Source organism: Vigna umbellata, chromosome 8 (assembly GCF_029865625.1).
Source record: "Vigna umbellata cultivar VRB3 chromosome 8, Vumbellata_1.0, whole genome shotgun sequence".
Classification (NCBI taxonomy): Eukaryota; Viridiplantae; Streptophyta; class Magnoliopsida; order Fabales; family Fabaceae; genus Vigna; species Vigna umbellata.
In genome coordinates, this window is record NC_142172.1 from 12,586,611 (window position 1) to 12,613,587 (window position 26,977).

General features: G+C 33.1%; 2 protein-coding genes and 1 long non-coding RNA gene across 5 annotated transcripts; 1 reads left to right on the forward strand and 2 right to left on the reverse strand.

Moving 5' to 3' along the window:
- Positions 1-1,915: 1,915 nt before the first annotated feature.
- LOC124831323 (histone-lysine N-methyltransferase, H3 lysine-9 specific SUVH5-like) lies at positions 1,916-4,867 on the forward strand. Of its 3 annotated transcripts, none has more exons than XM_047305278.2 (3): positions 1,916-2,028; positions 2,813-4,156; positions 4,230-4,867. In XM_047305278.2, the coding sequence occupies exons 2-3, from the start codon at positions 2,815-2,817 to the stop codon at positions 4,499-4,501; spliced, it is 1,614 nt and encodes a 537-aa protein (XP_047161234.2). In that variant the 5' UTR covers positions 1,916-2,028; positions 2,813-2,814; the 3' UTR covers positions 4,502-4,867. The 3 variants fall into 3 exon arrangements, with proteins under 3 accessions (XP_047161234.2, XP_087952295.1, XP_087952296.1); XM_088096169.1 differs by lacking the exon at positions 1,916-2,028 and adding an exon at positions 2,064-2,149; XM_088096170.1 differs by lacking the exon at positions 1,916-2,028 and adding an exon at positions 2,064-2,107.
- Positions 4,868-7,321: 2,454 nt separating this feature from the next.
- Positions 7,322-8,895, reverse strand: LOC124831328 (uncharacterized). Its single transcript, XM_047305284.2, has 3 exons — positions 8,684-8,895; positions 7,942-8,528; positions 7,322-7,857 (listed from the first exon to the last, which is right to left on the reverse strand). Exons 2-3 carry the CDS (start codon positions 8,522-8,524, stop codon positions 7,466-7,468), a joined length of 975 nt encoding a protein of 324 aa, XP_047161240.1. The 5' UTR covers positions 8,525-8,528; positions 8,684-8,895; the 3' UTR covers positions 7,322-7,465.
- A 5,577-nt stretch (positions 8,896-14,472) lies between these two features.
- On the reverse strand, positions 14,473-15,542 carry LOC148194021 (uncharacterized). Its single transcript, XR_015781362.1, has 2 exons — positions 15,101-15,542; positions 14,473-14,945 (listed from the first exon to the last, which is right to left on the reverse strand). It is a non-coding gene; the product is annotated as an uncharacterized LOC148194021 (long non-coding RNA).
- Positions 15,543-26,977: the final 11,435 nt, after the last annotated feature.

The following is a 26,977-nucleotide window of genomic DNA, read 5'->3' on the forward strand; positions in this document are numbered from 1 at the left end:
TGTGTTCTAATTATTTAATTATTTGATTCAATTAAAAGATTAATCATATATCATTTATTTGTTATATCATCAATCAACTTAATATTCACATGTAATATTTTCATTACGTACATTAAAATGGTGAAAAACATTACTCGAATTATAAACCTAAAATCAAATATTTCAAGGATCAAAATAAATAATCATGTATCTAGAACCAACTATCAAAATTTCAACTTGATCTGACCATTAACAAAGCAGGAATCACAAATTTTCCAAAATGATTAGATGCTTGGAATAGCGTGGCACCCAACGCCCCACACCTAGTGTCCAACGTCAATCACCTAAATTTTTTCAAGATTTTAACTCGAGAGTTGTGCCCAATGCCAACAAGTTAGTGAACTCACTAACTTTGCAACGCCTAACTATACTTATGTTTCGTCTAATGCAAGTAAAGTCAGTGGCCATTGCATGATTGGTGCCCAGAGGCACTACAAGATGCCTGGTATTGCACCAGAAGCTGAATATTTCTCTATAAGTTTTAATTGTGCAATTTGATTCATCCTAAGCTATTCCCCACTTAAATAATTTTATAAAATTATAGTATAACTATATCTTAGTTCAAGAAGTATCAAATTTGATCAATGAAAAGTCTCATAGAGGAATTCCTATCAACAACAAAACCAATGTTCTATAAGAACAATACACACTCTTTAATACTAATTGAATCAAACTCATGTATCTTTAATTAAATCTTACAACAATAAACACTTTACAAAATTATCACTACAAGTTCAATATCGAACTATTTCACCATTTTAAAATCTATTAAGTCTAGTTTACCAATTACTGAGACCAATCACACTAACAAATTATGCTTGAACACATACCACTCGAATAACATGATCGATTTGACCAAGCACCACATATAAAGTTTAACCAGCCAATTCAAACCATAAAATAAATTCAATTGAACTAAATCACAATTTCATCATAGTTATATATCGAGCACAACATATATTTAAATAACTAACTTCCTTTACTTGTAAAACAACTCTAAAGGTTCAAAATATACCAAAATGCCTTTAATTCCACAAGATGCTCTATCTACACATAAAAATATTACAATTATGATTAGACCGTACCATTATTATTATTGATTAGTAGAAACTCATATTGACGATTAAAAAGACATATGTAAACAAAAGAATACTCATATATAACAGAAAACAAAAATAGGTTAAAAAAAATTGAGACTAAACTTATCCAAACTAAGAAATTAGTTAGTTTAAATTGAAGAGTTTGTCTGATTATTCAATCAAACAAACATATAGTAAGAAAGGAAATAAAGAAGTTAAAAAATTCTAAAAAATAATTTTCTATAATGTGTTTTAAAACATTAAAACTCGTTATATAAATTTCTATTTATGATTAAATATTTAATATTAAAATAACTAAGTGTCATCATTTTAAAAAAATGTTATCAATCCTAAAAAAAATGTTTTAGAAATTATAGATGAACCTAAATATTTTATAATTGAGTAGTTAAGAGACATAAATTAAGTTAGTTACTTAATACTTTAAGTTAGTCTATGTAATTACCTAATTTAGGATAAAGTTAAAACTTTTGTTTCAAGCATTTATTGAATTTCCTGGCCACGTGATGTTCTTCGATCTTAATTGATTTGTTTTGATTCTCTTAACCTTTTTAGAAACTTATTGAACTCGTCTTCTAATTCTATATATAGAAATTACTATTTACTAAAAATATATTTGATACATATAGAGTAATTAAAAAATATTTTAAGAAACTTCTATAGCTTAAATTTAATGACTTAGAACTCATGAAATTTTGTGATTTAAAAAAAAAAGTTAACAAAAACAAAATAATTTAATTTAAATGCATCAATAATATAAATCTCTGTCATCCTTAACTCGCACTCATTCAAACTCTTAACAATTTTATATTTAATAATTAACTGCACAAGCTGAGACGTGACAGTAGCTTCTCTCATCGTCCTGCTCGTTTCTTTCAAGCATTTAAGAAGGGTAACGAGTCTTTTCTTTATGCTTTCGAAGTTTTCATTTCCATTTTCTCTGTCTTTAATTCATCAACAAATAGCAAAAGGTGGTGATTTCAGGGATGCTTTACTTCATTTTTTCTTCTTTGGTCAGCTTCTTTCTTTGCTTGTTTTTCTTGGTTTTCATGGGGGTGGTTTCTTTCGTGTTTCCCCCAAAGTTTTGCTTTTTCTTCACTTGGTTTATGAGTTCTGCATCCTTGTTTCTCTGTTTTGTGGTTTGCATGTCCTTGTTGCTGGAAAGTTAGTTCCTTTAAATATGTTTACTCTGTATGAATTATTTTTCTGCTGTTTGTCTTTTCAACTTTACTGGTCATACTTCTCAAGCCGTTCTTGTTTCAAGTGTTCTCTTAGAAGTTTTTGTTTCTGTGATTTTTCAAGTTCAGTTTCTTCTCACTTTCTGAAAAACTAACTTTTCATCACTCTAAACAGGTATGAAGTTTTTTTTTTTGCACGAATTCTCAATTTTCATTTTGCATCAGTATTATTTTGCACTCGAACCCCCATTATTATTTAATTTTCTACATTTGAACCCTTCCATTATTGAAAAAAAGCTTTCAGCATTTGCATTCTCATTAGTCATGGATTAATTTTTTTTCTTCATATATATATATATATATATATATATATATATTTATTTATTTATATTTGTTTTAAACAGTGGGTATGTGGATTTTTGTTACAGTGGGTATGTTGTGGTACCATTGATGGATATTTCTGATGCAAAGTCTCTTTCTTTTAAATTTGGTGTGTAGAAATGAATGCTTCAAAGTCCTTTGGGAAAAGACATGAAGGTTGCTCCCGTGGCTCTTCCTCTGGCAAAGAATTGAGCGAAGTGGTTGTGAAACGCAGGAAGGTGAATCGAGCATTGGTGACATTCAGGAACTTGGTCGACAAGCTAATGCATCAGTACAAAGTGTACGAACCTGAGAATCCTAGGGTTAAGAGTAAAGCTCTGATGGAAGCAACAATGACAATGAGAAGAGAACATCAATGGGAGAACACTCAAAAGTGCGTGGGACATATACCAGGAATCGATGTGGGTGATATTTTTCAGTACTGGCTTGAACTCAATGTCATTGGTCTCCATAGGCAGTTTTGGAATGGAATTGATTATAAGATAATGGACAACAGCACTTTGGCCACTAGCATTGTGGTAACAGATCGCTATGATAATTCTAGAAGATCTAATGGTACCTTGGTTTATGAAGGTCAAGGAGGAAATCCCACCTTTGGGAAAAAAGTTTCACTTCGTGATCAAAAACTGGAAGGAGGAAATTTGGCGCTGAAAAATAGCATGCAAGCTAGAAGTCCAGTGAGAGTTATATTCAAAGTTTGTGGAAAGTTTGATGGTGCATTCAGTTACAGTAGCAGTAATTCTCATTACTCATATGTTTATGATGGTTTGTATTTGGTGGATACAATGAACATAGAAAGAGGGAGATATGGAAAGCTTGTATTCAAGTTTGGACTGCATAGAATTTTAGGACAACCTGAAACTTGCGTTTCCCTTAAGGACCATGGCGAAAATTCAAGGCAACTTGCAAATTTTAGTCCTAGGAAGAAACTCAAGCCAAAAGTCTGTGTTGCCGAAAAGGAGGTTATTCGAGTTAAAGATCTTTCAAATGGTCGGGAGAAGTTTACTGTTAGGGTGGTGGCTCCAATTGATTGTGTTCAGCTACCCACATCCTTTGATTATGTTGTAAGTAACATTTACTCAAAGAAGTTCGAGCAGGCAATTCTTTGTGGCTGTGATTGTGCTGATGGGTGTGTTGACAAAGAAAATTGTGTCTGCTTCAGGAAGACAAAGGGTAGCAAAATGCCAAATGGTTGTAATAAAAGACTTGCTTCTGAGATGGAATCATCGCTTATATATGAGTGTGGGCCATCTTGCAAGTGTTCCTCTTCTTGCATCAACCGAGTAACTCAGAATGGTATTCGGTTTCAGCTAGAAATCTTCAGGACAGAACAGAAAGGTTGGGGTGTTAGAACACGCTCTTTCATTCCCTCTGGAAGCTTTGTATGTGAGTATATTGGAGAAGTCAGTGACTATATGAAGGCTAGATGGAGGCTAGATAATGACTATATATTTCACATGGGTATGTTCATGATGGATGCTTTCTTTTGTTGTGTTTGGATTTAATGTAACAGTTTCTGTCTCTACTTTTGCAGGTGTTGGAAAGGTCTTCATCAATGCAAGCAAATTTGGAAACGTTGGAAGATTCATAAATCATAGTTGTGCTCCAAATCTCCGTATCAAAGATGTTATGTATGATCACAGTGACAAGAATCTTCCTCACAAAATGCTGTTTGCTTTAAAGGACATTCCTGCTGGTAGAGAGCTGACTTATGACTATAATTCCTTCAATGGAAAATTTATCAAGTGTAGGAATAATAGCTGCTGCTGTGGAACACCGGAATGCAATGGACGGATCTACATTTGAAGGTGTAAATTTTAAACTGTCTTTTAGTTCTGCTTTTTATGGCACTGTTGATATGCATACATTACATATACTGGCATCATTATTTCATATGTATAAGGTGGTGCTCAGTATGTCAAGGATGCACGTATGTTTAATGTAGTGTCGTGTCTACTAAGGGAACTTGAAAAAGGAGAAGTCTGGTTGATGACTTTTTTCATAAAGTTGTCATTGAATCTCTTATAGTAATATTCATGTTGAATTGTCTTGACACTTACACGTCATCTGGGAAAATGTGGTTGATGATTTCTGCTCTATTGGTAGAAGCATGGTTATCAAAATCATGATTTAGAGCGTAAGATGATACGAGTAAATTCTTGGTTTTGACTACCGTGTTTTTTCTGTTATTCTTCTTGGAAGAGCAGATAGATCGTGTTTGAAGATTTTACGGCTAGGATGTGAATCAAAGGGTGTCTTGCTAGCTTTTATATTCTCCCATATTCACTTCCCACAGTAATATGCTGAGTTACTTAGAAATAAGAATCATATGTTTGAATTTAGTTAGTTTATGTTTTTTTTTCTTTTTTATTCTTAACGTGTCTTTGCACGTCATCCTTGCATTGAAAAAAGTTGCCTTGATGCTTGCACTTTATCGTAATTGTTTTTCAGTGCAACAAAATGAAAAGCTAGGCACACGGATGAAATTGGAATTTGGAAGCTTATAGTTGAATTTTAGTAAACTTGTTTTTGTTATTGTCACATTTAAGTAGAGTTATCCCACATGGTCTAAGTAAAAAATGTCTCTAGGACTAAAAAGCTTATAGGGTAAAAAAGTCCATGTAAACAAACTCATGATTAAAATAGCAACAAAAGTCTTATGGGTTATGATCAACTCATGGTTCAATCTGTTTGAGTTCGATCATAGGTCAAAATAGGAAGTTCGGTCAGAACCAAGTTCAGTAAATTGTTCAGGTTGGTCCAAGTTAAGATTGATAGAATTCAAGTTGAGTTGGATACACTTTATGACAAGTCAAGTTGACTCAATAAAAAACCTGAGACAAGTCGATCTAAGATGAAGGTTGAGTTAAGTTGACTTATGCCTAAGATGAAGTTGAGTAGGTTTGGGTTGAATAATTGAGTTGAGCTAACTTAGGTTAAAGGTTGAACTGAGTCGACTTAGGTTGAAGATCAAGTCAACTTAGGACAAAAATCAAGTTGAATCTATTGGGCCTGAATGTCAAGCAGAGTTTGTCAAGCAGAGTTTGTCAAGCCTAGATATAAAATCAAGTTGGTTGAGCTCAAACATAAAATTGAGTTGGACAAGCCTAAAGATCAAGTCGAGTTGGCTGTAGTTGAGGGTTAAGTTGAGTCAGCCTAGACAAAAGGTCAATTTGAGTTAGTTTAAGTAAAAGGCTTAATAGACTCGTGCAATAAGTTAAACCAGTTTAGGTTGAAGGTCAAGTTGAGTTAGTATGTCGAGTTGAGTTTGTTTAGAGAAAAGGTCGAGTCAAGTCAACTTGAGATAAATAAAACTGAGAGATATTCTTCTAAAACTCTAAAATTATTTTTTCTATTTTAATTCCAAGTATGTAAATGAAAGGTCTTTATAAAATTATCATGATAAAATTATATTTATGAAAATAAATTAATTAGAAAATAAAAATAATTATATAAAATATTATTAAAAGATGTTCCACATAAAATATAACAAATAAAAATATTTAAAAGATAATAATGATCAAATGTGTCTTAAAAACAATATATCATTAACCGAAATTACATAGAAAAAAAATGTGTAAACAAAAATATGATAAGATAGTGACTACTTTGAAGATATGAGAAAACTTTTTACCTGTCGAATTAATTGAACAATTGAAAGATAATAAAAATTGTTTATTGAAATAAAAAATTTTACAAACAAAACTAAAACTAAATATTGAACACTTGAAATTAAGATAATTAAATATTTTTATGTGAACAAAAGTAAAAATACTATAGAAATAATCAAATGTAGGTCACAAAAAATATTTGTTTAATTGAAATTAATAATATATCATGTGAATCGTGTGATTAAGATTGTGATAAGGTATAAAATATATTGGAATCTTGAAATTGTTAGTTAATTTTGTGAAGAATAAATCAAACAATTATAAGCGAAGGAAAAAACTGAGATTTTTTTTTAAAAATAAGCTTTCTACATGTGTGTTTTTTTGAATGAATTTTTCACTAGAAGCTTTTTAGAACAAGTTTTCCAAAACGTTAAAAATAAGCATTTCAGAACAAACAATTTTTCTATTGTTTTAGTTCTCCTTTATCTTCTTCCTCGTTTTTTCAAAGAGTACAAGCAGAGAAAAGTATATAGGTAACAAAGCATGGTTTAATGGAGAAAAGTATTTTAATATTTTTACTATTAGTAAAAAGTACTGTTAATAATTATAACAATAATGGTAAAGTACAATAAGTTTTAAAATTGGTTTAATGATTAAAGTTAGAAGAGAAGATAAGAGAAATTATGAATTTAATTTTTTTATTAACAAAATTTAATAATAAATATTTGCCTATCAAAAGAAAAAGATGATGAGGGACACGAAAAACAAAAGTCGAAAATAGTGAGAAATAAATTGAAGAAAGATAATCATGGATATTGTGAAAATGAAGATTATCTACATGCTTGAAAAACAATAAAAAAAAAAATTCTGGCCAATATACCAAAATTTGGTTCTAAAGTTTCACTATAATCAAATTAATTACTAGTATTGACAATTTGATTCCAAATGCTTGACAGAGTATCCAAATCTTACTTGGTCAATTTGATTTTGTAGAGTAAAATTATATTACTGCTAGTTAGGATTAGGATTACTATTGAATAAGCTAAAAGGAATTTAAAAGCATCACAGGTTTAAATTTTCCAGCGCATGGAAATATATAGAAAATTCATAGCAGATACTGTAAATTCAGACTGTAACAACGTAGGAGAGTCTAGCAGTTTTATTTATCAGCAGCAATGGCTGCCATATCAGACCTTAAATTCAGTGACGCCTCTTCGGGAACGACATCCATCCAAATTTTCTCACCATAACCAAAAGCTGATTCGGCCAAACGTTGTGCCACTTTGTTGGCCGTGGGACGCACCAGTGAGAAAGATGATCCTGTCCCCTCGATCATAACTTTGACATCTTCCAGAACAGAATCAAGGTACGAAATCTCACTCATACCTTGTCCTTCACATATTAGGTTCCAATGAGTGTGCAAAATTTTACAATCAGTTTCGAAAATAACATTCGAAAAACCCAGTTCCCCTGATTGCTCTGCAGCCCATTTGAAACACAATGCAGCACCAATTTTAGGATCATAAATCTCTTCTTCCAGAAGATTTGTGCCTGCAGCATTTCATTCATGCACACAAATTTTCATTCCAAACAGAACATACAATAATCACTGAAAAGATATGAAAAATATTTTACCTGATGCTAAAGTTACCCCGGAAGAGTTTCTAAATACAACTCCCATTCCAGTACCAAGATTGTCTATCACAAGAGCAGCAAAATTGACTTTAACATACTGAACCGGTGGTGGGACCCATTTCTGAAGAGCGATCATGGACCAGGCTTTCGCCATAACGTGCTTGCAATCCAGTTTCTTGTTTTCGAAAACCCTCACATTGCGTCTCTGCCACAATGACCAAATGATGGCGCACACCAAACCCATGCCTTTCTCGTCCAAAACGCGCGCAAACTGTTCGAGCAATTGCGAAAAACTCGTCACTTCGCCCAGCAATTCTACTTTCAGCCCCAGCGGCGATGCGAACCAGACGCGCTTAATCTCTTCGCACTGCAACAAAGCGTGCACCGTCGTCTCGGCGGCCTTGCCGCAGGACGGACACGTGGCGTCGTTCAGAATGCGTTTTTCTACCAACAAAGATTTCACCAACAGTTCCTCATTGCACGCTCGCCACGCCACGCTCTTGCACCTTGAAGGCGCCTCTGCGTACCATATACCCCTCCACACCTTTGACTTTGCGTCCAAAACACTCTTCGAATACACCATTTTTCTGCAACCAAACAAAATCAACAACTTGTGAATCTTGAACTGCTCCAAAAATTTGAAATCAAGAAAAAACAAAAGAACAAGAATACATTTTTGCCGACTTCTTTTAACCTAATTAGGGAACTTGATAAGTGATTAAGAATAGGAAGAACATATAACCTGTGAATTGTAGAAGGTAGTGGAAGACTATGCCGAAAGAGGAGGAATGAAAAGATATGGAAACAGCTTCAGAAACGATGAGAAAGCTGAATAAGATAAAAATCACAGAGAATAATCTTTCTGCGGGTGGTTAAATAGACGGATGTTAAGCATTAGGAATGAGCGTGTGAATGTGCTTTTAACTGGTTAGTTAGATAGAGTTCGGTTGAAACTGAAAATTTATGATAGTGATTAGATCTCATCAGTGACTTAATTAAATTTAATACAAGTTTAAGCACTTCATCTATGTATTAGGATGATGATTATGACACTTCTATTTTTTACTGTCTTTCATTTGGTACTATCATTCCACATAATACGGATTTTTCTTGACTTTTATGGAGACAGTTATTATTTTAGTGAAAATGTATATTATTAGGTTAAATTCATTTTATCCATGCGTATAAGGTTAACATTTTCAAACAATTAAAAACTATAAAATTATTATATTAAATTTAATAAAAGTTTAAGCATTTCACATTAATTCATTCACATGAATCCCTACAATGATCATTCTAATTTTTACTATTAATTTTGATGTGTTTCCATGATGGACTGTTTCACATAATACAATTTTTTTTTTTACAAAAGAATAGGAAAAATACACGAATTTTATAGAAACGGTTACTATACGAAAATAGTTAGCGAGACTAAGACGCGAAAGAATTTCATGTAAATTGAAAGAATGCTGTTGAAAAAAATGTAAAATTATTAGGTTAAATTGATTTTAACTATCCATAAAAGGTTAACTTTTTCTAAAAATAAAAAACTAGCAAAATAATAGAAAATTTAGTGAGTTTTATGGAAACGGTTAACATACGACAATATTTAGCGGGACTCAGACACGATAGAATTTCATGTAAATTCAAAGAATAGTGTTGACCAAAATGTAATATTATGATCCATACAAGTTAACTTTTTCTAAAAATTAAAAACTATAAAATTATTATTAAAGTTAAGAAAAATTTAAGCATTTCACAACAATGGTCACATGAATCTCTACTATAACACTTTTAATTTTTAAAATTATTTTTTATCTGTTTCGGTGGGTATGTTTTTTTTTTAAAATAATAGAAAACTTAGTGAGTTTTATGAAAACGGTTCATTAGTGTAGAAATAACGTTTAATGTTATATGTTTAACATCTAACAAAAAACTAATATAAAAAATTATCAGTGACAATTTTGTAAATAAAACGTCATTATAAACTTTGGCTAAAGAGTTCGAGACGTCAAATATAATTATAGACGTCAGTTACCAATGGTCCAACATTAAATAATCTACATGTAGAACTGAAAAGTTATTATTTTATTGTATTTATATGGCGGCTATCCCCACCCCGACGTCTAATACAGACACCATGGAGGTTCGAAAAAGCCTATTTCTAAGTGGCAAAATTAATATTTTTATTGCAATTAGACGACCCCCGACGTCTAATTCGAATAAGCATAAAACTGATGGAACTATTGAGAAATATACTTACGGTGTAAATTACGAAGAGACGTTCACACTAGTAGTCAAACTCAACACTATGATAATACTTCTGTTGTTGGCAGTAAACCAAGATTGACCTCTTCTACAATTTGATGTGAAAAATGTTTTCCTACATGAAATTTTCTTAGAAGAAATTTATATAGATTCTCCATTAGGCATGACAGATTCAATTGGAATGAATGTTTGCAAATTAAAAAAGGCTCTATATGAATTAAAACAATTCCGAAGAGCATGGTTTGGAAGGTTTACCAAGTTTATGAAGGTTTTTGGCTATAATTATTAAGTAACTCTGATGACACTTTATTTTTGAAGAGAGAAAAAGGAAAAATTATAGGTTTGATTATATATGTAGATGACATGATTGTTATAGGAAATGACCAAGATGAGTTTTCTAGTTTACAACTGTTGGAAGTCTCACATCGACTAGAGATAAGGCCAATTAAGAGTATATAAGTGACTGCAAACCTCGCCTTACAAGCCATTTTTGTGGAGTTGAGTTAGGCTTAAAGTCCATTTATTAACATGGTATTAGAGTCAGGTTAGAACCTATCCTAGCGATATTTTTTGTTTGTTGGGCATATTATTCCACCTACTATTGGTTCGATATTGGACAACCCATTAATATCTAGTCTCACGCTCGAGATGTATATATCTCGGCGTGAGGTGGTGTGTTGGAAGTCCCACATCAATTAGAGATAAGGTCGATTAAGAATATATAGGTGAATGCAAACCTCACCTTACAAGTCACTTTTGTGGCGTTGAGTTAGGCTTAAAGTCCTCTTAAATCTCACTTTTTTTAATTAAAAATTGTTAGATATATTATCTTTATTTTATATTTATCTTTTATCTTTAGTTAGTTTGTTATTATTTCTTATTTGTATTTTGGGCTTAGCCCATATTTCTTCTATCATAAATATAGGACCCTATGTGTATATTCAACATAGAGAGATTAATCTCATATGTAGTTTTCACTATATTCAACTTGGTATCAAAGCGTGTCGATCCAGCTTTGGTTTCTATCTCGTATCATCTGTACAACGACGCCCGACGCCCGTTGCCCGCTGCCGCTGCATGCCATAGTTCATCGTCGGTCGTCGTCACAATTTCGTCCGTTTAAACCCTTAGGGTTTTCTTGTTCCTCGCTGATGTGATTCGTCTTATTCAAAGATGGCGTTTGACAGTACCTTTTCCTTCTCCGGAAGTCTATCAATTTCCTCCAAGAAGCTAAATGGAAAAAATTATCTATCTTGGTCTGCTGCCATTGAAATGTAATTCCTTGGCCAAGGGCATTATGACCACCTTAAGCGAGATGAAAGTCATGTGCTTGCTGAAAAAGCTTACCAATGGAAACAAGCAGATTTCCAGTTGTGTGCCCTCTTATAACAATCAGTAGAACCCAAACTTTTTATATCTCTGAGGGCTTTCAAAACTTGTCACTCCTTTTTGAAGAAGCTCAAAGCATCTATGCTAACGATATTCAACGTCTCTCTAACACTGTAAACAAGCTTGCATAGAGTTTCGTTCATGGTTGAAGCCCAATCTACTATTGAAGAACTCAAGATGTTTTTGGAAGTGGACCCATTAGAGGATATTAAGAAGAAATTAGACAAATTTTACACGGTGTTGATTCTTCATGCCCTACATCTTGATTTTGATCATCTTAGAGATAAATTTCTAATTAGTCACGAGGTCTCCTCCATGGAAACATTGATTGCTTGCCTTCTACTTGTCCCAGTACCTCAAACTAAGGAAGCTATTGACCTAGTGGAGCCATCTGTCATGGTTGCCACACGAGGAAGAGGACGTGGCACTAGAGGAGGAGGATGAGGAGATCGAGGATTTCCTCAATGCACATAATGTAAAAGGATAGATCACACTCAAGAGAATTTCTACTCCTTACATGGTTCCCTTCCAAAACCGCCAATATTTCAAAGACTAAAACTTTCACTTCGAAGACTGAAACTTCCATTTCTAAGTTCACTGAAGATGAATATCAAGAGTATCTAAGGTTAAGGCTAACAACTTGGCACAACCATCTCAATCTCCAAGTACATCAACAACTTGCATTTCTCAATCCATGGAAGGTCAAAATTCATGGCTAATTGACTCAGGTGTTTCTGATCACAGTACCTATTTGTTCTCATCTATTTCCTTTTGAGAAAAACCTCATTTCATAATCCTTGCAAATGGATCTAAAACTTCTTCCAAAGGAGTCGGTCATGTTTCCTTGTCTCCCTTTCTCAATCTCAACTATGTCCTTTTTGTCCCTAATTGTCCTTTTAATTTAATTTCCTTAAGCCAATTGACCAAAATGTTAAATTGTTCAATAAAATTTGATCGTAAATCTTTTGTTATACAAGAATGTGGTTCGGGGAGACAGATTGGAGAATGATATGAAACTGGAAGATTATACCATTTTGGATCTCGTCCAAATCTTATAGAATGTGAGTCATGTCAATAAGAAAAACATGTTAAATCTTCCTTTCTTAAAAGGTGTCAATCAATATGTAATTCTAGTTTTTCCATCATCCATTATGATATATGGGGACCAAGTCGTATTTCCTCCTTTGGTTTTAGATATTTTGTTACCTTCATTGATGAATATTCAAGATGTACTTGGGTTTATTTTATGAAAAATCGTTTTGAATTGTTAGCTATCTTTACATCCTTTTTGAATGAAATCAAGAATCAATTTGGTCAAGTAATCAAAATATTAAGAAGTGATAATTCAAAAGAGTATTTCTCATCCTTCTTTTCTACCATCTTAAGCTCTCATGGTATCTTACATCAGTCTACTTGTCCTTATACACCGCAGCAAAATAGTATAGTAGAATGAAAAAATAGACACTTGTTGAAACTGCTCGTACCCTTTTCCTTGGTGCCCATATTTTTGTCCATCACTAGGGATGTCATCTTAACTGTATGTTATCTTATTAATAGGATGCCCTCCTCCTCTCTTGATAACAAAGTCTCTTTCTCCATTCTATTTCCTAATGATCCTTTCTTTCATACATCTCCCCGAGTATTTGGCTGTGTAGACGCAAAGATGACGATATGTGGTTGGAGGTGTGGTTGCTTGTGCGATTTCTCGCGATTTCATGAAGGTTGGGTGAATTGCAGCGATGCTCTCCGGCAGCTTTGCGATTTGGGTAGTGTCGTAAGCATGTACAAGACTCAATCGAAGCAAATCACGTTTCCTTTAATTACGCCGTCAATTTGTTTCCAATCAAAACCGCATTTACTAACCTTTCACATGATTTACCTCCAACAACTTCGCGATTCTAGTGAACAACATTTGATAGATGACGATAAAATCCTCCATCAAACCCTTCTTTCGTTACTTGATTCTATGCAAAAAAAAAAATCCCTAAATAATCCCTAATTTAGCATAAAATATTTTATTTTAATCAAATTTTAGGTTTTTAAAACTTAAAATAACTAAACTCAAATAATGTCACCAAATAAAACGTATTATGCCACGTAATGCGACCTAACTCTGCCACATGGTTCAGATTTGCAAAGTGAGTTTGCTACGTGAATGCAATCTTAACGTCGTTTACTCAAATTGATTACAAGAGTGCAATTGAATCAATTTTACACGAATAGAAACATAATTCAGACAATGAATAATAAAAGGACCCATTTTTGAGACGTTTTTGCAAGACCTCAAAAATAATTAAACTTAAACCGAAACTGATTTATATATATTCGGACTCTTTTAAATTTGTTGTGCGTATGTGAGGGTAGGAAACTGTGAGTAGACAATTTAAGTAAAAATTAGCTTCTATGTTCTTATATTAATGAAAGACAATGTAAATCTTGTTAATAACATACACATGGCACCAAATACTTTTGTGTCAACCGTAGAACATAAAAATAAGAATTAAAATGCAAGTAATGTATTACAGAACCCATAAAGAAATTCAATTATTATTTTTGCAAAAACAAAACTTAAAAAGTAATAACTAATAATAAAGATTAAAAATGAGTTCTTTTAACACGTTAGTTTTGGTTAAAGACATTTTCTCAAACACTTTTTTGAGATATTAAGGATACACAACATTTGCAACAGAGCATCAACCAAATTCTAATCCCCATACATAATAACAGAACATGGAAAATCTAAAAATCCCAACAAAGAATGAATATAAGAATAATCATGACCACAATTTAGTGAATGGTGGATCCTTTAAGAAAATGTAATATTTTTCTTGTTTGACCAATTCTTTTTTCCTGAGCCAAATTATAAGAAAGAAATTAAAAGAATTATACAACAATTCATTTATACTTAAAAACTCCCAGAACTTTATTTTCTTGTCTCAAAAATCATCAAAAGAAGCAAAATTAGAATAATCCGAACGAGACGGAGCAAGAACATCATGAAGTACAAACTGGGTTGCTTCATCCATGGCCTTCTCAGTCCAAACTCGTTCACCATAAACAAAAGCTTTCGAAGCTCTACACCGCGCCACTTTGTTGCCTCCACGACCCACCAATGTGAGACACAATCTCGTTCTCCCAAGCATCGTTCTGCAATCTTTTAGAAGTGAATCAAGGAAGCAATCATCAGTGTTCACTTTTTCTCGTATCAATCGGTTCCTATAACTGTTGGCAATCAGTTTCGAAAATAACATCAGAAAAACATAGCTCCCGTGCTCGCTCTAAAGCCCACCTATAGCACATTGCCTCAGCAATCTCCTCCTCAAAACACTCTTCCATCAATTTTGTAGCTGCAGTATTCATCCAAAACATGTTAAGTACTATACCCAGTGATCAAAATTTGTTCTTTTCACTTATTAGGGCATCTGCATTACACATATATAACTAACATGTTTTCATTTCAATATGTTGAATACAGAAGAAAAAAGAGAAAGAAAATTTGTACCAGATGCTTGAGGTACACCGGCAGAGTTTCTAAAAACTACTACCATTGCAGTTCCAACTCTGTCTAGAACAGAAGCAGAAAAATTGGCCTTAACATGGGGATAAGGAGGTGGAATCCATTCATCTGGAAAGAACATGGAGCAGGCCGTCGCACAACCCAAACCAAACGCACTTCGCTTCCTCACACTGCAGCAAAGCATGCATGGCTGTCTCACTGTCTTTGCCGCAACATGGACACTTGTCGTTTTTGACAATCTCTTTTGCAAACAACAAAGATCTCACGGGTAGTTTCTCCTTGAATGCAAGCCACACGAGTTTCTTGCATCTTGGAACTGCCTCTGCACTATATATAAAATCATACACCATGGAATTGTATAAACTGGTTGAACATGCCGTTCCTCAAACAACTGCAGAAAGAAAACATTCAAGAAAAGGAAACATTACTGTTTAGAAACAAAGAAATAGAACAGAATCAAAATGTATAGTAAGATATTTATTGGATAAAATATCTTAGATATTTTAAGCGATTAAGATATTTACGAGTAACTAACTAGATTTTTAAAGTTGTTTTATTTTACATTTATAAATACAACGCAGAATCAAACGCAGGTAGTTTTCCCTTACGATGGACTCTATATAATATTTTACAATGATAATATAATCACTTTCTTGAATGTTAAGGTTCATAAATCACGTTTGACTGGAAAACATTCGTACCGAAACATTTTGACACCCACCGTGCGATCGAACGTCATCCCATTGATACTACAAGGAGCCAAGACGAACGTTCGGTCTCGCTAATTCGGATTAATACCATCAACATCAACCAATTTCTGCGGCTTTAGAGATAACTATTCATTTTATTATTTATTTTATAATCTTTATAAACTATTTGGAATACTATTATCATCTCAACATATAAATGCATCCGTGACTAATGCATATCGGATAAAATGCCAACTGTTTATATTATTATTGAGATTTCTTAGAGTGATACATCAGAGAAGGCTTCGTTCAATCGTCAGGATCAAAAAGAATTACTTGAACCCCTGACGAAACAATATAATGGGACGCAAGAGCATTGTTTCATTGATATGCCATAAAAAAGTCCGAAGCTTTTATTTTATTTCACAATTAACGTACATTTTATCTCATTTCTTATAGTGCAGTACTACCAAGCCTCATCAAGATTGGGGAAATAGCGAAAAAGAAAAAGACGACTGGTGGGTGGGATCTCCTGCAAGCCCAACGATCACCACTACTATGTTCATTTCTCCACCGCTCCCGGGGAGATGGCGTACCCGTCCTCCACAATCAGGGCTCATCAGGAGCAGCACAGCAGTCAATGGGTTTTCTCCGATTGACGAGTTCGCGCTTCCCATAATTAAAATAGGCGTTCAGGCCACCTACAACATCACTAGCGGCTTCTCCGTTCCCGCTTCAAGGCTGGCTTTACCCAGCACCGACTTCATGCTCAATCAGTGCCAAGCCGACAACGGTTACGACAACGCTATGAATCTCAATCTCGAAAGAACCGTTAAGTGGTTTCATCTCCACCGCCCTCGCCTTCGAACCCGCTGTGAACAAGTTTTTGAACTCAATATCGCTCACGCCGCGATTTCTTTGGCCCAATATCATGTTACTCAAGATTGAGGGCGGAGAAGAAACACAGGGCAACAACGAACGGTGCAAGTCGAAGCACTCCGGCGTGTTCTGACGCCGCCAAAGATTGTCGCTCTGCCTCACCGGTGAACCATCGCAAAGCAGAGTCTCTGTCCCCACAGACGGCGCCAAAAGAAAAAGCAGGTTTGAAGATACGGTTCCCTTCTCGCCAGCCACCACACATCTGGGCCGTCAAGGCTTCCTCGCTGGAAACCTCAGTTTCTTCGTCGACAAGAGCAGGGTCTTCTATTGCGAAGTAGTGAAGATTTCACTATCAGACAAAGTTAATGTTTTTAATGCAGGAATATAGGGTCAAGCCGTGGTGGCCTCGCGAGAGCGAGGCTGTAATTGTGCTCGCGTTTGGCTCATATGCCTCACTCCGGACACAACAAGCGTTGCCGGTGAATGTCCCAGCAACAGTGTCACGATTCTTGATCAATACAGCCGTTCCGCGTCATCTGCCGCGCCGTCCGTCAGCTTGCTTGGGGCTTTGTAGGGGAATGTCCCCAGGTGCCGTGGATAGCGTGTTACCCTTTAAGATCAATTCTAAATGTCGGGTGACAAGTGTCCTTACCATTTCCATTAACATATATAATACTTTTAGTACAAAGTCACAAAGCTACAGCGCTTTGGAAATTACCATTCCATAATATACACGCATTCATATGTATTCGAAAAGGAAAATGTTATTTGGACAACAAAAGTTTGACACAATTTTGACAACGGCGACGTGGCAGCTGTGCATTGGCTCAGTGAACCGGGGTGAGGGGTATTTTGGGTTTTTTCTGGTTTGTTTTCAATTCACTGAGCCAATGCACAGCTGCCACGTCGCCGTTGTCAAAATTGTGTCAAACTTTTGTTGTCCAAATAACATTTTCCATTCGAAAATTACCATATATTCGACATTATATTATTATATATGCATTCAAATACAGGTTTGGACTCAAAAGCACGTTTGAAGGAAAGATTTTCTTCTATTGAGTGTCTTTAGTTAAGATCTTGACATCTACACGTCAAATAGTCAGAATGGTCACAAAAGTTTAAAGAAGTTACGTCTGGTCTCGATTTTTGATATTATCACAAGGCGCTAAAGTAAATACGAGTTCATCATGAATTTCAAATTTTGGTCTCCAGATAATTAATCGAAGATCAACCAGTCTTACTCCAGAGTCTTACTTTCTGAATCGATCGGTCTTATAACATAGTCTATTTTTAATATTAATTGTCTAAATATTGTAAATATATTAGTTTGTTTGGCTACTTTTTTTCTTATTCTAAAGTACAGATAAGCACATCTTGTATACAAAGACGAACGCCAAAGAGCTGTTCATGCTAAAGAACTCAAAATCGGCGAAACACTCCCATACCTGGTAGCTGTTCGTCCTAGAACACCCAACTTATTGCGTATAGGGATACACTCTCTCTGGTAAATGTTCGCCCTAGAACAACAAGAACATCAAACTTAGTGGACCATCCCCTAGCCTAGGTTATGTTCGCCCAAGAACACCTAGCGCACGCCAGTATAAAGGCAATCTACCTATTATGGAACTTGGTAGGTTTTCGTCAACTCGCCCTCAATTCTCCGGCCTTCCATAACCACAAGCGTTCCAGCACTCAGCCGTTCAGCCTCACATGTTGTCGGTCCTTCGGCCTCAATCGTTCGACCTTTCGGGGCCTCAAGTGTCCAAGCATTCGGCCGTTCGACCTCAAAGATATTCGCCCTTTGGCTTCAACCGCTCGGCCATTCATGGCCTCAAGTGTCCAAGCATTCGGTCGTTCGACCTCAAAGGTATTCGCCCTTTGGCTTCAACCGCTTAGCCATCCATGGCCTCAAGTGTTCAAGCATTCGGTCGTTCGGCCTCAAAGGTATTTTCCCTTTGGCTCCACCGTTCGGCCATTGATCGCCACAAGCGTTCCAGCATTCGGCCATTCGGCCTCATTGACGTTCGGCCACTCGGCCTCTACCGCTCGGCCATCCGTGACCACAAGCGTTCCAGCACTCGACCGTTCGGCCTCACATGTTGTCGGTCCTTCGGCCTCAATTGTTCGGCCTTTCGGGGCCTCAAGTGACCAAGCATTCGGCCGTTCGACCTCAAAGGTATTCGCCCTTTGGCTTCAACCGCTCGACCATCCCTGGCCTCAAGTGTCCAAGCATTCGGCCGTTCAACCTCAAAGGTATTCGCCCTTTGGCTTCAACCGCTCGGCCATCCATGACCTCAAGTGTTCAAGCATTCGCCGTTTAGCCTCAAAGGTATTTGCCCTTTGGCTCCACCGTTCGGCCATCCATGGCCACAAGCGTTCTAGCATTCGGCCACTCGGCCTCTACCGCTCGACCATCCATGACCACAAGCGTTCCAGCACTTGGCCGTTCGGCCTCACATGTTGTCGGTCCTTCGGCCTCAATCGTTCGGTCTTTCGGTGCCTCAAGTGTCCAAGCATTCGGTCGTTCGACCTTAAAGGTATTCGCCCTTTGGCTTCAACCGCTCGGCCATCCATGGCCTCAAGTGTCCAAGCATTCGGTCGTTCGACCTCAAAGGTATTCGCCCTTTGGCTTCAACTGCTCGGTCATCCATGGCTTCAAGTGTTCAAGCATTCAGCCGTTTGACCTTAAAGGTATTCGCCCTTTGGCTCCACCGTTCGGCCATCCATGGCCACAAGCATTACAGCATTCGGCCACTCGGCCTCTACCGCTCGGCCACCCGTGGCCTCAAGCGTTCTAGCATTCAGCCACTCGGCCTCTACCGCTCGGCCATACATGGCCTCATGTGTTCAAACTTTCAACCGTTCGGCCTTTTGCGGCCTCAAGCTTTCCAGCTTTTGGCCTTCGACCTCACATGTTTTTGGTCCTTCGACCTCCACCGCTCAGTCATCCTTGGCCTCAGGTGTTAAAACGTTCAACCGCTTGGCCTATGGCAAAGACAAAACCCATAAAGCCCGTCGTTCAGTCCACAGATGAGCAACGACCGAAAACACGCTCCCTAACACAGCGAATATAGCCTCCCTCAAACTCACAAGTCCTATAGTTAAGCCGTCCATAAAACCGAACGGTTAACTTGGACTTGGGGGGCATTATGTATAGTAAGATATTTATTGGATAAAATATCTTAGATATTTTAAGCGGTTAAGATATTTATGAGTAACTAACCAGATTTTCAGGTAAGGTTGTTTTTATTTTACACTTATAAATACAACGACAGAGTTAAACGCTAGGTAGGTTCCCCTTACGCCAGATGGACTCTAGATAATATTCTACAGTGATAATATAATCACTTTCTTGAGAGCTGAGGCTCCATAACTCACGTCTGACTTGAACGCCGGAGTATCTTCGCAGGTACATCCCCCTCCGTTGGCGAAAGTAGATGAGTACTACGAGTTGAAAGAGCACGAATGACAACAATTGAGGAGAAACAAGCGTCCCAGAAATTTGGAAACAACAAAGACACACCGGAAAATATTCCAGAAACAAAGAAATAGAATATAATCATATTAGAAAAGAATAGAAATATTCAAAGAAATATGTACCAACGAAGCTGGAGAAAATCCTAACGAAAGTTTCTTCTTTCTTTCTTCTCTTTTTTTTTTCTTTTCTGCTCTTATTTAACAAAAAGGATTAACATTTTGAGGTATAGAACTTACCCAGTAGAGGAGGAATAAAGTTGTGAAAAAAATTATCTTCCAGTGTCCTTTGGATTGCGATGGCATTTCTTACATCTCCTTGAATATATATATATATATATATATATATATATATATATATATATATATATATATATATATATATATATATATATATATATATATATATATATATATATATATGCCTTTAGAATATTTATGAAACTAATAATGTCAATTATTTCTGTACCATTTTGTAAATTACCTAAGGTTTATGATTGTTACCTATTTCATTCACCTCTGCATATTTTTCATGTTTAATATTGAATTTATATAAATTTGAAGCAAATATCAATTTTTCATGTCCTTTAAAATAATATTAAAGAATATAATGCTTTTTATTTTATTGCATATTGTAAATTATGTTGTTTTATATTTTACATATAAAATTGTAGACGTGTATATTTTATGATATAATATAATATAAAATAAACAAATGTATTTACCTTTTTTAAATATATCTTATGAACATAAAAGTATATTATTTACAAATGTAATATAAAAATTAATATTTATAATGTAATAAAATTAAAAGTAATAATTATTTTAAAAATTAAATATAATTATTAATTGAATAATTTTCTTAAATAATTTATTTATTTTGTTATAAAATCATATTATAATCTAATTTTAGATACTTTTATTATTTTTATTTTTAACCTTGTAGAAATAAAACATATCAAAAAGGCAGGAATTTAAGACTATTAATAAGTTTTGAAAAAATATAATATAAAAATAAGATTATATTTTTGTGGAATCGCCTTCCATGTTCCATCTTCCAAATCCATTAGGGAAGGCTTTGTACAAAATGGTTAAGCAACTATAGTGAGAATGTGGAGGTAGCCCTCAATCATTGCCATCATCAACTCTGTTCAATTTCTTCACCTCTTCACAATATATCTTCCCATCTTTTCCCTGAAAAAATTAAGGTTTAAATTTAAACCCCGACAGACGAATAATTCATTTATTTTCTTTTTTTCTGATAAATTATTTAATCACTTTTATCATTTTTCTTATCTTATCTTTTATTTTATATTATATTATATATATATATATATATATATATATATATATATATATATATATATATATATATATATATATATATATATATATATATATATAGTGTGTGTGTGTGTGTGTGTTACAATCAATTAAGAAATCCAAGTAACATATATTCATGCTGAATCTTTGTTTTTTCGGAAATTTGAATTTATCATAAACACGTTTCTTATAGATTTATTAAATTAAACTGTTTGGCTACTAAGAGTTTCTAATCAACATACATAGTTCATGAACAGTCAAATGACTGGTTTGGTGCTACCTTAGAAAATTGGATTGATGTCATATTCAAAGATAGTGGAAACTATTACAAGGAAAAGTCCATCTTTTAAAGCTAAAATCCATAAATAATCTAAAAAAGTTATAAAAATTGATAAAATAGTTGTAGAAAAAGTTCCTTATAGATTTATTTTTAGATAAATTATATATAAATATTTGTAAGTAATTACATATAAATAAATCCTAGATAATTACAAACAGATAAATTCGAAATTAAATTCATATTTAATTATTTCTGAATAAATTTGTAGATAATTATTTACAAATAAATATGTTCGTGATTACGACGGATATATATTCATATGTAATTGATACAAATCAAACCAATAGAGAGGAGATGACCCAATTTCTTTGTAAACAGTAAAAGTTAACAATTGAGACTTTTCAATCCCTCCCTTAATAGATAGATGTTTAATTTAAATTGAAGGATAACAATAAATTTTAATTTTTAAAATATTTCCTTTAGCATTCAACAAAATATATTAATGTATATAAAAATTCACAACATTTGTATACTCTCAATGTTCAATTACTTCAATAATAAAGGCTACAGGAGATCAAATACATGACTGACTAAAAAGCATAAAGAAAAGGAAGACTAGTTCAAAACTATGCCATGGGACAAATAATCATTCATAGCATATATGTACAAAAAGTATCATGAGAGCACCACGGGTTCTATAAAGCCAACAGACAGATATGTGCACACCAAATGATGCTGAGAGTGAACAATGACCACAGTTTCCAACTTCCAATGACTCTAAGCTTATAAATCATAACAAAGGAGACCTTTTACGTTAATGTAGTTCAGACTGTGATATACACTTTCGTTTTTATCTATCTTATGTGTTCTATTCTTCTTAATTTCTTGTAGTCTGGTGAGCTTGCTATAGGCTTCTTCGGAATCCTTTGTGAGTTCATCGTGTGAACCTGATCAAATTTTACTTATAGTCATGCAATGTGGAATATAAACATAATAAGGTACAAGAGAGTTTTTACTGACTACAAATGTCCCTAATAATATGGGTTTAGCATGGAGATTCTCAAACTTACAAAATGACCATGAAAAAAGATGGAGAAGCCAAGCGGCAAAAAGGAGTGTTCCAATGAACCCTAAGAGACCTCTCAGCTCTCTTCTGAGTGAAACATACTTCCAAATCATCAAAAACTTGGTTTCCTTCGAGAGAAGTTAATTAAATAAGTAATTTTTGATACATCAACACGTCATTACTCAGTGTTAGGGCCTTGATGCTTAACGCCAACCTTCGTGTTTAATTAAATAGGCAATTTTTACCAATTTCCTTCATTCTTCCCAACTTCTAATCCTTCCAATTTATATTATACAGACCTATACACTTCTCTAAGAACATCTAAACATTCCTCATATTATTTAAAGAGTTTCATCTCAGATTTGAGAGTCAATTTTGCAGAATCATGAACTCAAGGACCGAGAACCAGATTTCTGTGTTTTAGTACAATTTTGAGTGACTTAAGAATCTCAACGAGTCCTAAATAACTTGCCCAAATTTTCTATACAAACCAAACTCACACCGAAAACAAATTTTCCAATTTCACCATCACACTTCCTCACAATTCACTCGACCATTGAACCAAAAGTATGCGAGATCACAATCAACATGAATTCAGCACTTAATAATCTTCAGTAACAATATCAAACACACAATCATTCAGTTTCACACACATGCATCATCATCAAACAACATTTTCGTTCATCATAAACCAAGCAATTAAATTAACTAGCTTCCCTTACCTCTTTGACCGAACCGAACTCTCAACCACTGCAGAATTCGCTCACCACCAGAAGTTCCTAAGAACCTAAAATTCACCAATTGATAAGAATAGACCCACCAAAAGACCAGATATATGATTAGAAATGGGGAGAGGAAGTTGATCAACATATGCAACCAGAAACTTGACTTGCATGTGTCAAAAAGTTTTGGAATCTCACAAGAGCTCAAGGAATCGAGACTTACCAGCTCTAAACAAGACTTTGATCGGTAGAAAAGGATGTTTTTGACTTCAAAATTACTTTAAACTTGGTCTCATTGGAAATCAGATGAAGTAAGATGAGAGATTTTTAGAGAGAAAGAGGAGAAAATAGAATATCAGAATTTTGGAGAGAGATAGTGCATGCAGAGAATGGAACAAAATTTGAAACTTTCATTTATATACCACTTACAAAACCGATTGGTCGAATCCAGTGCATATACTTGTCTTTCCCCAATTTTCTTTATAAATTATCGGTTGTTACAATTTGTATGTTATAAATTTTTCTCTTAGAATTTTTAAAAATGTAAATGTATTATATATTGAAATCTAAAATATTATTTAAAATATTTAATTTATGTGATATTATATATTAGTATATTATTAGTATGATTATGAACATTATTTTTCTCAAAAAGAATCTTAACATATCATAATAAATAAGAAAATAAAAATATGCCATAAAAATAATTATAAAAAACTTATCTTTAATTATTAATTAAAGATAGAATACAAGAGAGAGAAAATCTCCTAAAGAATACAGTATGGTAAATTTAGATATATTAAGATAAGGTTACAAATCTTAAATGTAGAGATTGGTATCGTTTTTTACTGTTTCTTTTCTAATTAATTGTTCATCAAATAAGTGAGATTACAATATAAAATAAAAACATATATATTTTATAGCAACATTTATTAAAATAAGACAAGTATTACTAACACACGTGTTAGTAAAATATATATTCTATCAAAAGATAATGTTAATTTGTTTCCTTTTCGTTTCACTTTTTAATAATAATAACATCAAATTAATGTTATCATATCCGTTTTTTCTTGTAATATATTTATCTTTAAGAAATTAAAAAATAAAGAAAATATAAGTACTTAATAAACTTTGAACTTTATTTTCACAAAATTTGATTCCGATATGTATATATATATATATATAGTTTATATCAAAGATTACCTTATTACAAATCTAAAATAAATCAGATCCCAGAAATCCTCTGAAGTGAAAACGAACGAAATCCAGAAAAAGTGAAATTTCAGTTACATGAATAAAAGAAACAATAAATGAGTGAAATAAATTATGAAATTTGATGCCATAATTAGATTGTTGACCAAATATTTGCCCAGGATAATAGATAAAAAAAGATTGAGAATTAGGAAATAAAAGCATTGTTTCATAAAATGGACTTTTTCATCCCACCAATCTAGAAAAAGGGAAACAGTAAAAAGATAAAATCCAAAAGGTTTATATATAGAGACAGAGGCAGAGAGGTTTTGCAAGTGAAGAGGTTTTTGATAGAGAAAAAAGGATGGTGAATGAACAACCAATGAAACCTATTACTTGTTTGAGGTTGTTTGGTGTCAACATTCTTCCAAGGAAACCTATTACTTCTGATCCTCAATCTCTAAGTTATTGCCACCAAGAGAACAACATTCATAATAAAGACATTTTTTCCAAAGATGAAGACTTGTATGAAGAACTTGATCACAACAATACTATAGGTATGTAATTACATTTTTGCATATTGATTTCTTCTATTAACAACACAATGCATATGTTTTATAAATATTGAGTAATGTTATCATGGTTGTTACTAGTAAATTGAGTTTAAGTTTAACACATCCTATGCATAAACTTATCTTATATTACTAGTTTAAATAAGAAACTCCTTACGTGTTGATTAGTTCTTTGATTGTTATATTGAGAATTCATCTTTATGTATAATATAAAAGTCTTTTAGTAGACATTATGTTTCAGTTTGAGTATTATGTTACAAAATTGTAGGATTTTAAATATTACGTTGTGATTATTGTTTATGGTTATATTTATTTTTTTGTTTATATTTGTGTATTATGTTTATTTTTAGGTTTAAATGATTTTTTGTTTAAGACTCTGATTTTTTTTAAGATTTTACTCTTTTTTGTTTTTATTCACTATATTTTATTCTTTTCAGAAACAACTGTGAAGAGAGAGTAAAGAATTGGAAAATTCTAAATTTACTCACATGTGATCATCTTCTAAATTTTGTTAATATAATTTCAAAAAAAAAAATTAACACATTAACTTATTTTAAATTTTGTTAACAAATTTTAAAAAAAAATGTAATACATTAACTTATTTTAGATCAAATAAAGACTTATTTAAGAAAAAAAAGAATAAGTTAAACTTTTATGATTTTTGTTGAACAATTATACTACTATATTTAATAAATCCAATTTCACGTTTGAAGTTTATATTTTGATATTTGCATAATGATAATTGAAATTATGAAGTGTGTGATTTTTCAGGAAAAACTCCAAGAGTTGGTGATTTCCAATTTTCAACAATGGTAAACTTGAATTATGAAGAGAAAGAGAACTATGAAAACAGCAAAAATCATAAAGATTTTTATATTGATTATTTAAGGAATCATCCTGAAATTATAAGATCAAACATAAATGTTGGTCGAAATACTATGATGATGGATGAACCGATAAAATTTGATGCACGAAGAGAATCGATGTTGAATTGGTCATTGAAAGAAACATGCAAAGGTGGATATCGGTCTGATATGTTTCTTCAACGACGACAATCCTTCTCTGATAAGAAGAACAAAGGTGCATTTTTCATTATGTTTCTTCTTTATTTTTTCACATCACAAACACAAATCAATATCTTCACAATCTTACCATTTATCAATAACTAAACTTCTTGTATATAAATTTATTCATAACTTTTGTAAATTCTATTTGTTTAGAATTTATCTCAAATAAGATTCTTATATATATATATATATATATATATATATATATATATATATATATATATATATATATATATATATATTTCTTTTATTGAATTTTGATTTCAAATATTATATATATATATATATATATATATATATATATATATATATATTATAAATAGATAAATATATGAAAACGTATGCGTGTTATTTTTTTGTGATAATGAAAATATTAAAATTATTATTATTATAATTATAAAAATAGATTTAAATATTTTTTTTATAATTGTATGGTAGATAATTTTTTATTATAAATAGTTATTTTTATTTGAAAAAAGATAGTTAAAATTTTAGAATAAAATAATCAAATTGAAAAAAAAACAGTTAAATTTCAAAAAGATAAGTTAAATAATTATTTAATTTAAAAAATACTAAAACGTAAATTAAAACAAAATGTG